This window comes from Hesperophylax consimilis, chromosome 4 (assembly GCF_061612785.1).
Source record: "Hesperophylax consimilis isolate HC1 chromosome 4, BYU_Hcon_1.0, whole genome shotgun sequence".
NCBI lineage: Eukaryota > Metazoa > Arthropoda > Insecta > Trichoptera > Limnephilidae > Hesperophylax > Hesperophylax consimilis.
The window spans coordinates 8,484,923-8,497,655 of NC_142839.1; the positions used below are offsets into that span (position 1 = coordinate 8,484,923).

Below are 12,733 nucleotides of genomic sequence, written 5' to 3' on the forward strand. Positions count from 1 at the left end.
GGTAAAGCTTTAGACTGGCAAGCCGGAAGTCGGGAGTTCAAATCTTTAGATCTTCAAAACTAATTTGTGTGTTTTCACAATATAATAGTTTAAAATAATATATAGTATATTTGCGGCACGTTCCAGAGTGCAAGACCACTATTCAGAGTTGAAAGTTGCTTGAAATGGCTTTAGCCTTATTTAGTGAATAGCCAGGTCCACTTCCCAATATCCCTATTCCTCTTCCCCTCCCCATTACTTTCAGCCTCATAACATGGATGCTATAGTCAATCACTGGCTCCAGTCGGTTGGGAGAAGTTGGGAATATTGTGCAGTTTCACTTTTAAAAAAATTAAATGATTAAATACCTTTTTTGTGTTTATGATGTTTATGCCGTTTGACAGTTGAACTTTTATGATGTCCTTTAAAAAGGCCTGATTTTTCACCAAATATGTGATCCATGTCGCAGTTCAATTATTTCTATATTATAACAATCGAAAACTTTCCTTAAAACGATGAAGTGTCACGTGTACTTCTTCGAGTAAGACTCCAATTGGACTGAGTAAGAAAGTGATAAAACCCACACAAAACCATTAAATGATGACATGAAATTTTTGCGATACTTAATTTGTAAGTGGATTCATAAGTGCCGTGAAGTGCGTTGTTAATTTTCCAAGAATTTCCATTTCTCTTAGAACTCCATTCTTTCGTATGGAATAGAGGCCAATGTGAAAAGCATTGAAGGTCTTCCGATTCTGCGAGCAATGGCCTTTGTTGAATTCAAAAAAGATAATGCTAAAATGGCGTATTCTATTGTAACGTTTTTATGGCACACGTCATTATTGAAAATAAATTTGTATTTTATGGCAGTCGTCACAAACTGACGAACTCCGAAGCGATTTGATTTGGAACGGCCCTCGACGGTCTGTAAATATTACGAGAAATATTAGTCCAAATAGACATGTAAAACAAATCTATTTTTTTCATTTTAGATATATCAAAGAGTTTTCTTAATTGTGTTCATTTTAGTTTCTAGTAACATTTGTTTCTGGGGACCTACCAATCATTTTCAATTATAACAAAAAAGTGCGAACAAGTTCTAATTTCAATAACAAGCAATAATATTATGGAATTAGATATGATTTGAGATTTTCACGGCATTATAGTGATTTATTATGCCGTACCTACTTCTTTAACGATCATTTCGGTCAACATTACAGTTTCCATCATGCACATCTGCCCTGAAGATGGACTGCCCGATGATGGACGCTTTAATGTTGTCCAAATTGTTGGACAAAGAAGAAGGAAGCATATTTTTTACGCTTTATTGAACACGCAAGCTCGGAGGAAACTCTACGAAGATTAAGAACCATTTGTTGTTGTTTTATTCATGTTTGCGCCCCGCACAAGTGTACATGTTTATACTACTGATTTACAGCCTGGAAATATTCAGTTAGACATTGTTTTACGAATATATTCATCATCATGCAAATTATCTCTAAAGAAATACATTTTTAGTGTATAGCTGGATATAAGACAATATAAACATCGCAAATACTTTATATTTTTTATCTACTGTCACCTAATTTCTTCGCTGTTTTATTATTTTGTAATTTTTTCACGTTTATTCGTGTATATCTACAATTAAAGATACAGTGGGAAAATTGGCATACCTCATTACAAACATTAGACATTATGTAGTGTGCGTTGAAATCACTTTAGTTTTTTTTTTATTATGAAAAATATAATGATTCTAGTTTAATGAAAGTTAAATAATGCATTTGATATAATATATCATGTATGTTAACTACGTATTTCAATGGCACCATGTCTGAAATTTAAATAAATCGAAAGTTAAATCAAAAACGCATAGTTTTATGTTGAAAGTTCACTAGTTATAACCAGATAAATAACGGGCCGATAAAAGAATATTCAATCATTTCACACAAAGCTTCAAAATGACTTACGAACATGTATGACACATGTACAAATTTTGTACCGCACTTGTTAGCAATTTAAAAGCTTTTCCGTGTTTTTTTCCTGAAACGCGCGGCAGTCTGAGGACTGCATGAGGTGTAATCTAATGGATCATGCAATCCGAAAATTAATGTGTGAAATTTGTCACATAAAACACATTACTGACTATGGTAAACGTAGGTGCATGGCATAGGGATTATCCATTATTATTTATTTATTAATGCTCTCCGCGACCGGGCAAATTCCTGCCAATTAGTTCATCGGCGGGTATCGAAATCGCAACCCCCCAATTCCAGATGAAGTCAAATGCATTGAAAATAATGCGAGTGACCGTTTGCAAGATTTGCGTTTTTCAATTTTTTAGGATTAACTTAAACCTAATTGTAATATTTAAACATTAAAGAAGATAATAACAACTCTCAGTGAAAATATGAAAGAAATAAATACACATAAAATAAAAAAGGGAATTGGCCTAACTAGGAGTTCTATGACTCCAACCCAAATCCTTTAGTCTTGCTGGGACCGATTGATCTCATGTGAAGCTAATGTGATTGATGTGAAGCGTTTTTAGGAGGGTAAAACCGACTCTTGCGTAGCAAGCGTGGCAATACGGAAAGACGCTCTTGCACGGAAACGGGACGAAGCTCTTGCACGGAAAAGGAACGACGCTCTTGCACGGAAACGGAACGACGGTATGGCACGGAAACAGAACTCCGCTCGTGCACGGAACGACGCTTTATTCGGCCAGGCCCTTCCACCCGGCCGCTAAAACTCTGTGCGGTATATTTGTTTCTATTCTCACTGAAATTGGCAATATATCTATTCCAAATGATGATTTTTTTTAATTCGTGATATATTTATGTTTGTTTATTTTAATTATAATAAAATAATTATTTTACTCTCAAAAATATACAGACTTGTTTACTTTCATTTTCACTTCCTTCAATACAAATCAATTTCGATGTTTCACATCTGCAGTGAAGTCACCTGGTTGTCACCTTTTTCGGGTGATCGCAAAGTTCTATCCGAATACTTTTACAACCTAGATGATGTTTTGGATAAACCTATCCAATTTATTGATATGGGATATCTTTTGATTTTTCCATAAGTAATGTAAATCAGGTGACAATAATTCAATTGGAAGATACGCCAGTCTCTGTATGACCTTAGAATCTAGTTTTGAGTTTCAGTTTTCAGTTTCAGTCTTTTATCTTTCATATTTGCATTGAGAGTTGTTGATATTATCTTTTTCAATCATTCATTTTATTTTTATTAACTGTCTAAATTTGCTGTTTTTAGAGCTCGATTATCATAATAAAGCTGTGGGAAATCACGATCGCAAAGTGGAGCGAATTTAAGGCTATACATAAATTAATATCTGTACATTTGTATAGCCGAAACGGTAATTCCATGAAATTTTCTCGATAAAAAAAACGCAAAGTATGCTCCGGAAATTCTTAAAAACATTTTTTTTTGTTATTCATGTTTTTTTTACTTAAAAAATCACAGTGTATCGTTATATGTATCTTAGACATTTGTTGACAGACTTTCGATCCGTTTTAAAAGAATTGTGTTTGATTAAATATTTTCACAATTTTCGAAAATATTTAATCAAATACGATTCTTATTTACACGATTTAGCGCGCTTCTCTAACATTTGTATTACATATCGTACATATCTCCTTTTCAAACCATCATCTTTTTCATTTTGAACGTTTACTACGGAGCCTTAAGCGTCCGTTGTTAGAAAGCTCATTTACAAGGCAAGAGTCGGACACCCACTGTCCTCGTGTCAGAATGTGGGTAGGGAGGAGGGGAACCGGTGAGGAGTAATTAGTGGGAAAGGTGTTTGTCATCTCTTCAATCATCATCCGAAGTGCGGTGCTTTTCCCATTATTGGTGTCTGTTATTAAAAGCCCCGTAAGGACTGTGGGGGAGGAGGGGGAGTGACGGAAAGCTCCCACCGCCGCCGCACACTAATAAAATCGATACTCTTACTCATACAACAACAATGCTCATATTGCTCATGTCAATCGTTATTACGCCAAGTACAATCGAAATAATTGAACAACACTCTCTTTGACATTTAATATTTTACCTGTATCCAGACAGATGCCCATAGTCCATGAAGCTCACATATAGCCGTATTGAACTGTGTTCCAGACGAGAAATAATATGCTGCACTATTTATATAAACACTTTTTAATTTAATTTAAATTTTAAAATAAATAAAGTTAACAGAATTATTTTTTGTCCGCTTACTTGTAAGAAGTATTATTCTGTATATTCTAAAACAGACGTTAAAGTTTATTAAACTTGTTGACACACATAGTTGAGTCCTTTTTTCTCGTCATCCCTCTTTATAATTATGAAATTAATTGTCTCCAACTACCTATGCTCCATTTAATATTGCACATTAGGAAAAGGATTTTAATTGCACAACAGAATTAAAGATTAAAATGAGTTTTATTCGAACGTTTCAATAAAATTTATTGTCCAAAATCGGCGACGTATTTCGCGGGAAAACGGCGTGCACGTCGATTTTAATCGAGTTTATTTAATATTTTGAGAAGAATATTTGTTTTGACAGTCATGTAACATCAGATTGGTGACGCGATAGTGTGCAAATAACATGTTCATTCACTAACGGTCACTTGTTTAATAGTTTTCGCGGGCCGCACAGCACGCGCGGACATGAGGGCAGGCAATGACCAAATGAACCGGCGCTTCTATAATGCTGTCAATAAAAACTCTATTTATCGGCAGGTGGGATGAAGGATATAGCGATCGAACAAAACAGAGACACCCTATCGAATGGGACGTTCCGATAAACCAATCGACCGGAAATGAAATACTCGATTAACAACCCTCCTAGGTGGTGCCCGTTTCCTTGTCTATTGACTGAGAACTTTAAGATAACCATTTAAACAAGAAATATACAAAACAGACAGTGTATTCCAGGTAATTGATGGAAAGTTTCAATATATTGAGCCTATATCACTCTAGAATAATCGTCAAACTAGTGGTTTACTAAATATCATGTACTTTATGGGCCATGAACAGATTATTTTGATGAGCTTTTTGATAATGTTCCTTTTACTGTACGTAGTTTTGAAGCTTTTCCGGAAGGAAATATGTCCAACTGTCCAACACGCCACGCAGCAGCGGTCAGGAGCGGACTTCGCAAACAAACGAGGGTTTGTAAATTCAACGACGGCGCCGAACAGAAAGATCCAAATATAAATCCACAACACATCAAATCATCACTCACAGCTATGTAATTTGCGATTAGGTACCATCGTTAATGTTGTTTAACCAGGACCCTGTGCAGGCGCAATTGGGGCAGTTCCTAGACTTGCCAAGGCGCCAAAGAGCCAAGGCTTTGATGATACTTAACATTTAACACAGCGCCTTTTAGGTTTTTACTAGCGCCAGGCGCAGTTTGGCCCAGGGCCGGCCCGTGTTTATCCAAACATCTTCTGGCGCAATTATGGCATACGATTCTGCTTGCGAGTAAGGTGGCAACCCTAATCCTTGGTGATTAAAAAATGATGGTAATTAATTTGTTACCTACACATCATTGTACAGTGGGTTGCCATATTAATAGGGACAGTTCCAATATTTCCTGATTTTTATGTTTACGTTATCTCTACTTCTAAATAACTTGGATATGATGGCCATTCCTTCGTTATTTTTGTTGCTGGTATCACCACTGACACTTTTAAGAAGTGGCAACACTCGCAAAGTGCAACATCCCTCGAAAATTTAAGGTTTTTTGCACGTGGCCAGCATTTTTGTGAAAATGCGTGGTTGAAGTTCTGGTAAATAAATATACATGATAATTATATTTACGAGTTTTAACAGTTTAGCTATACAAATATGTAAGTAATTATTATTTATCTATTAATTTCTGTAATTTTTTTTTCATATCTTATTTCAGTGAATAGTTTTTCCATATTGAGTCCAATGTTCTGTTTTTTTAGTATTGCTAGGTCTTCAGACACGTCCCCAAGAAAATTTCCGGAAGTCAAGACACTATTGTTAAACACTCAACATTCCCAAAGGGAAATAGCAGCCATTACAGGTATTTTAAAGTCTGTGGTTAACAGGATAAATTAGAAAATCAATCAAAACCTGCCCCTTGAATTGGATCACATTGGGAAATGTGGCAGAAAACGAATCACTACACCTCTTACTGGCCGCGAAATCAAAGACGTCTGTCTCCAAAACCTCAAAAAGAGTGTGGCTCGTCTGACTTTGATGATCAACGAAGAAGATATCGAAGTCTCCCAAAGGAGAGTCCCAGAGTATATTGGCTGAGGAGAACCTCCTTGGTCATCGGCCAGCTAAAAAACCTCGCCTCACAGTAGATATGAGGAAAAAACTACTGGAATGGGCCAACGCGCACCAAAACATGACTACAGAGAACTGGAATATGGTAATTAACATTTTTGTGGTTTTCAATGTTTTCAAAAAATTCCATTATTTTGATTATGGCCCTTTTTTAAGGTGTGCTTCTCTGACGAGTCCATATTCCAAATTTTGTTGAATTAATCATCGTTCGTCCGATGACGCCCAGGAGAGAAATTTCATCCGGACTGCCTTGTAGAGACTATCAAACACCCTACCAGTATCACGATGTGGTCAGTCATCTCTTCCAAAGGGATGGGGCGCCTCCACATCGTGCAAGGGACTATGAGGCAGGATCAGTACAGAAAAATACTGGAAAATCGATTACTGCCTCAAGTCGGAGAATGGTTCCCTGGTGGCCAGGAATACGTTTTTATGCACAACTCCGCACCCTGTCATAAAGGCAGGACTGTCACTGCATTCTTGGCTGAAAAAAATGAGCAGGTTTTACCTTGGCAGGGGAGTTCCCCTAACATGAACCCTATTAAAAATCTGTAGGAGCTCACCAAGAGGGAGATTGCCAAGGAGGTGATCACAACGAAGCAGCAGCTCATCGAAACCCTCATCCGGGTGTGGCATCATTCTCCTGACCTAAATATTACTGCAAAATTGTACATTGAGAGTATACCGCGGCGTGTACCAGCTGCTATTGCGGCTAAAGGTGAAATTACGAAATATTGACTTTTTGTTCGATATTGTTTAAAAATAATAAAACATTAAAAAAATAATCGTAGATTAAGGACAAATACGGTGTTTAATTTTTCAAAATTCAATGTACTTGTAAATAAATAATAATAACCGCACCTAAAATCATAAACATCTGTGTTTTATGAACACAAAGTGTAAAAAACACATTTTCCATAGGTGTCCCTATTAATATGGCAACCCACTGTACTTGTCATTTTTACCCAAAATTTCATTAAAAATTTATTCGGGTTTCGGTCATGATTTTATCGTTTCTTGTCACACCATCCAAAATCTTTACTTATTCGAGAACATTCAAAAAACAAATTGAATAAATACGTATGTATTTTTTAATCACAGTCGCATGCTTTTAATTGGACGCTTGTTACTTAAAATACCAGGGTATTCTTTGAATTAATTAATTATTTTTCCGGGAAGCTTTTAATACGTAGTTTGATCACCGGTGTTGAGGAATGAATTAGATCCAATACCACGCTAGGTAGAATGACAACAGGCACTGCCAGTGGTGGTCCGCCGTAATTATAAAAGTTTAGAGAGAAAAATAAATTAATTCAAGTCTCTGTTCACACTATTTTTTTGTTTTGTTTTCGCACTATGAATCAATTATAATTGATCAATTATATATGCATCAAATAATTATTTGTTAAAATGTAAGAAAAGTGATAAAAAATATTTTTACAAAGAATAATGCAAATAAAATGTTTTGTGCATAAAGTAACGATTTATTATTTTTACTGTCTTTCAAAAAAATTTTAACATTATTTGAAAGTGACACTTGGCGAATTTTATAAAATCGTGGGTGTCACGTCCATCATATGGCAAACGCTAGTGGAAGGTGCGCTGGAGATAGAGAGCTACGTACTTCTCACGCTACGTACTTCTCACTCTACCTACGAGACAGAATATTGTTTGCATGAAATATTCCGTAGGAATTTTCTGTCCATAGGTGCGTTCTTGATTCCACTCCTATGAACGGATTTTAACATGGGTGGGCGAATTTATGAATAAAGAGTTTCAATGGTGAGCTTTTCAAAATATACTAAATATTAGTGGTAATTCATATTTTCATTACACATACGCTCCGTTAAGAAAACCACTACTGGTAGACGGAGAAAAATGAGTATTGCTGATTAATTAAAATCCTGTTAAAAACAGGATTGCAGGCCGTTTCCTAATAAACTTTGCATTCATAATATTTCGGAACACGTGTTCATGCACCTGCGTTTGTCCTGATAATATACAATTACGAAATGCGAAAATATTAGGATTTTTATGAACGCGTGTTAACACATTGTGTTAACAATTGTTAACAATTAATAATAATGTTAACAATTGTTAACAATTGTGTTAACACATCGTGATAACACATTCGTGTTTTACTGAAAGTTTATTAGGAAACTTGGCGATTCATTTGTTAAAGACCCGCATTCCTGCTTTTTAACCGGATTCTTAATGAATTGGCAATATTTTATATCATTAAGTTCTCTCTCCTATACATGGAAGGGGCTGATTAAAAATAGTAGATAATAATTAAAAAAAAAAGTAATACTAAAAAAACATATACTGACTGATACAGACCAAATATTCAACAGCTGTGACGTACTAGATATACGCCGATTATACGTTAAAACACTACTAAACTAAATTTTTGACAAAAAAAAATAAATTTCAACATACACAAAATAACACTAACAGACCAGTTAGACTAGCGCACAAAGAAAACATAAAAACTCCGATAATAAATTCAAGCTTTGGACAAAGACACTACCAATACCATGCTATAAAAGCTTTCAACAGTGTAAAATTTGAAATTAAAATTGAGGGAAGTAAAAATAAATTCACACACAAAATTACAAAATTAGTTAAAAGAACAAAAAAGACAATATTACCAAAATGTCATAGCATAAAATAAAAACAAAACCTTCACACAAGATTATTTTCAATGTATTATTTTTAATTTTAAATATATTATTATATATTATGTATTTTTAATTTTAAATGTATTATTTTCTCTTTAAATGTATTATGTAGATTATGTTTTCATATTATAAAATGAAGGCCTCAGCACGGGCAAGCCACCCAGTGAGGCCTACATTACTGGAAAACTTAAAATGTAAAAAATATTGTACCAAATAAAAAAAATAAAAAATAAAAATAATGGATATTACCTCTACCAAGTGGCTGTTGATGGAGGTAGTGCGCTGGTCCTCTCGCCTTCTAAGGGTGGTTGGTTAGGCGGCCTGGCGGGGAGAGGATGGGTGGGGGGAAGGGTGGAGCGGTGTTCCACATAGGCCCGCTTGAGCCGCCCTGGTTAATATTTGATAGGCCTTCGCCGCGGAGACATTAATTTGTCAGGTGGGAAATTCTGTGTAAAAACATCTGAGATATTTAACTTTCTTTGAAACATTTCGAACATTATTAAATAATTAGATCGCTTTCGAAAAATCCCGAAGACGCTTATTCCTATGATATCATTATTTGAAGAGGCAATAATCAATACAGGTGAAACACTTGACCAAACCAAAAGATGATTCATACCTCCGGATAATTTCACAAATTATTTTCTGATCAACTACAATGAAGCAGACAGAAGTGCAATGTGCTAACTTCTTACACAGGAGGCGCTAATAAAAATAATTTCCCCTCAGGGCCTATATCATCTTTGAGGATGCTGTGTGGAGGGTCTTTTTAAGGAAAGGAAGTTCTGGGAATAAAAAAGGTATGAGAGGTGAGTAGGAATCTAGGGTTCAGTGTATCCAGTAGTGACGGATGAATGAATATATCGACGCATAGCAATGGGTAGAGAGACGAGTTGGAGAGGTCAAAGGGTCTCCCAAACAAACTTTTTCTGATCTGGCACGCCACGCAACTGGTGGGCCAGTGCATCCTGAACACATTTCACTCAATGAACCAGGGCACCCCTACTAAATCACCAAACGTAGCGAACAACTTACAACTGACCTATGGCAGAGGTCCAATGAATGGTTCTTTCGGCGGCGGTACCAAAACCCGCCTCCTAAATTACATATTTTATATATAAACATTTTTAATGCTTGTACCAGGTTGAATGCTCTCTAAACGCCACCACTATGTTACTAGTAAAAAACTACATTAATTCGACCCCGTATATCTCATTCAGATGCAGAAATATTGTGTTAAGTGTTCCTTCGACTACTTCTACCATTTAAACCAACATTCTCTAAACACTCCTGACACTAACAGGAACAAATTTTGAAATTTTCAGTGATATCGGTCGACTACTTTTCGAGTTTTGCGAGCACAAACATACGCTGGCTGATTTTTTTATATATTAATAGCTAACTTGTATCCAGTGTTGCTCGGATACTTTTCTTTACTTTCTATAAATACAGGGTTTTCCAATAAGAGGTGTTATTTTGATATTCAATCGTAAAAGATCAATGGTTTCGTTGCTTGTGTGGCACGTAGCGCCATCTTGTTGAAAGTAAACGTTGTCCAGATCAATATCATCCAATTTCGGCCATAAAAAATGATTAATCATCTCTCGATAGCGCAATCCATTCACCGTAACTGTTGCTCCAGCCTCATTTAAAAAAAAGTAAGGTCCAATGACTCCGCCGGACCATAAACCGCACCAAACAGTCACACGTTGAGGATAAAGAGGCTTTTCAACAATAACTCTTGGGTTTTTCGAGCTCCAGATGCGACATTTTTGCTTGTTGACGAAGCCACCGAGGCGGAAATGGGCCTCATCACTCAAGATGATTTGCATTTGATTCACTCAAGTGAATTTTAATAATTTCAATGCGTTGTTGAAGCGTGTATCGTTCCATTTTTATAAATAACGTAGTTTATACTTGTCAAATGTTAAAAAATGACAGCTTCAAAAGTAACATCTACCGAAATAGCGGGCTATTCAAAATAACACCTCTTATTGGAAAACCTTGTACAATATGCATGTATTATATAAATATATAAACCTTTCGTAAGAAATTATCTAAATGATGATGAAAACCTTATCAAAATCCGTTGCGTAGGTTAGAAGAACGCAGACGCGGATTTCAACTTTGTTTTAAACTATTTAGAGATAGAGAAAATAGGAAGAATAATTTTATGTAAGTAAACAAACCAAAACAACACATACTAGTGCACAGTCAATGAAATCAACGAAGAAGAAAAACAAAAACCTGTTTTGAAGTGACCTCGTTAAAATATGGTTGGCAGTCTATAGCAGTGCTTACAAATTATAGCGATTTATTTTGGGGTATTGTGCCGTGTTTCGCTATCTCCTGCTTTAGCCAATGGCTATATAAAGAGTTAGTAGTAAGTAGTAACACGTAGTAATACCTCAATAAGATGTTAGAGTTAGAGTTAGAGTTAGAGTTAGTAGTGAGTAGTAACACGTAGTAATACCTCAATAAGATGTTAGAGTTAGAGTTAGTAGTTAGTAGTAACACGTAGTAATACCTCAATAAGATGTGGACCTATAAAGTGAGTTAACAACTTCAGCACTGGAAAATGGGTCGAATGATAAGACAAGATCAATATAAATATTTTGAATAATATACGAGTGTGATTATGGATGACGCAAGAAATGTGTGCCTGGTATTAGGTTAGGTTAGATTAGACAAAGACATGGACATATAGTATAGAGCGAGTTAACAACTTCAGCAGTAGAGAATGAGTCGAGTGATAGGACAAGATCAATAAAAACAGTCGGAATAATAGACGAGTGTAATTGTGGATGACGCAAGAAATGTGTGGCTGGTATTAGGCTAGGTCATGGGAAAAGGCGTGTGGATTAGTGATTACAATTTCGTGTTAACTATTTTGCCTATAATCTAGGAGCCAAAACTCAGCCAATATTTCATTTCTAATATACATCCTAAACATAGTGAAAAATCACGAAAAAAAATTAAAATATAGCAAAATAAAATATAAAAATTTTATACATAGATATTAAAAAAAAATATAGTATGCTGAATTGAAATGCATAGGTTTATTAATCGTTACTGCATCATAGCATTATAAAAAGTAAATTAATATCCAAAAATCATTCAATAGAAAATTTTCAAAAAACTCCGCAATACAAAACCTCGATAATGCTTTTTGCGAATAACAATGTTAGATTACGTTCTGTTAGAGATTATCCCTCCTTTTCCTATACCCACCTGAAACTGGGCACGAGACATCCCTACGAAACGTGTAATAAAATGTGCAAGTTCAAATCCCATCAGTATCACGAAATTTCAGTGTAAAACTTAATTAGTGCAATAATAACCGTTCAATGTTTTACATCAGAAAATAAACTTCTGTCAAACTTCATTAGTGCAATAATAACCGTCTAATTCTTAAGATCGCTGTTCTAATATTCTTCTGAAAAACTTCATGAGTGCAATACTAACCGTCTAATGCTTTACATCGCTGTTCTAATATGCTTCTGTGAGAAAACTTCATTAGTGCAATAATAACCGTCTAATGCTTTACATCGCTGTTCTAATATTCTTCTGTAAAACTTCATTAGTGCAATACTAACCGTCTAATGCTTTACATCGCTGTTCTAATATGCTTCTGTGAGAAAACTTCATTAGTGCAATAATAACCGTCTAATGCTTTACATCGCTGTTCTAATATTCTTCTGTAAAACTTCATTAGTGCAATACTAACCGTCTAATGCTTTACA

At 35.3% G+C, this 12,733-nt stretch overlaps 1 protein-coding gene across 1 annotated transcript in view; it reads right to left on the bottom strand.

Annotated features, from left to right (window-relative positions):
- The window catches only part of LOC149424140 (adenylate kinase isoenzyme 5), a 71,615-nt gene extending 67,539 nt beyond the window's left edge, over nt 1-4,076 (bottom strand). Inside the window, exon 1 of the mRNA XM_089631044.1 lies at nt 4,055-4,076. Within this exon, the coding sequence (XP_089487170.1) occupies nt 4,055-4,076 (22 nt within the window). The remainder of the gene's footprint in view (nt 1-4,054) is intronic.
- Nucleotides 4,077-12,733: the final 8,657 nt, after the last annotated feature.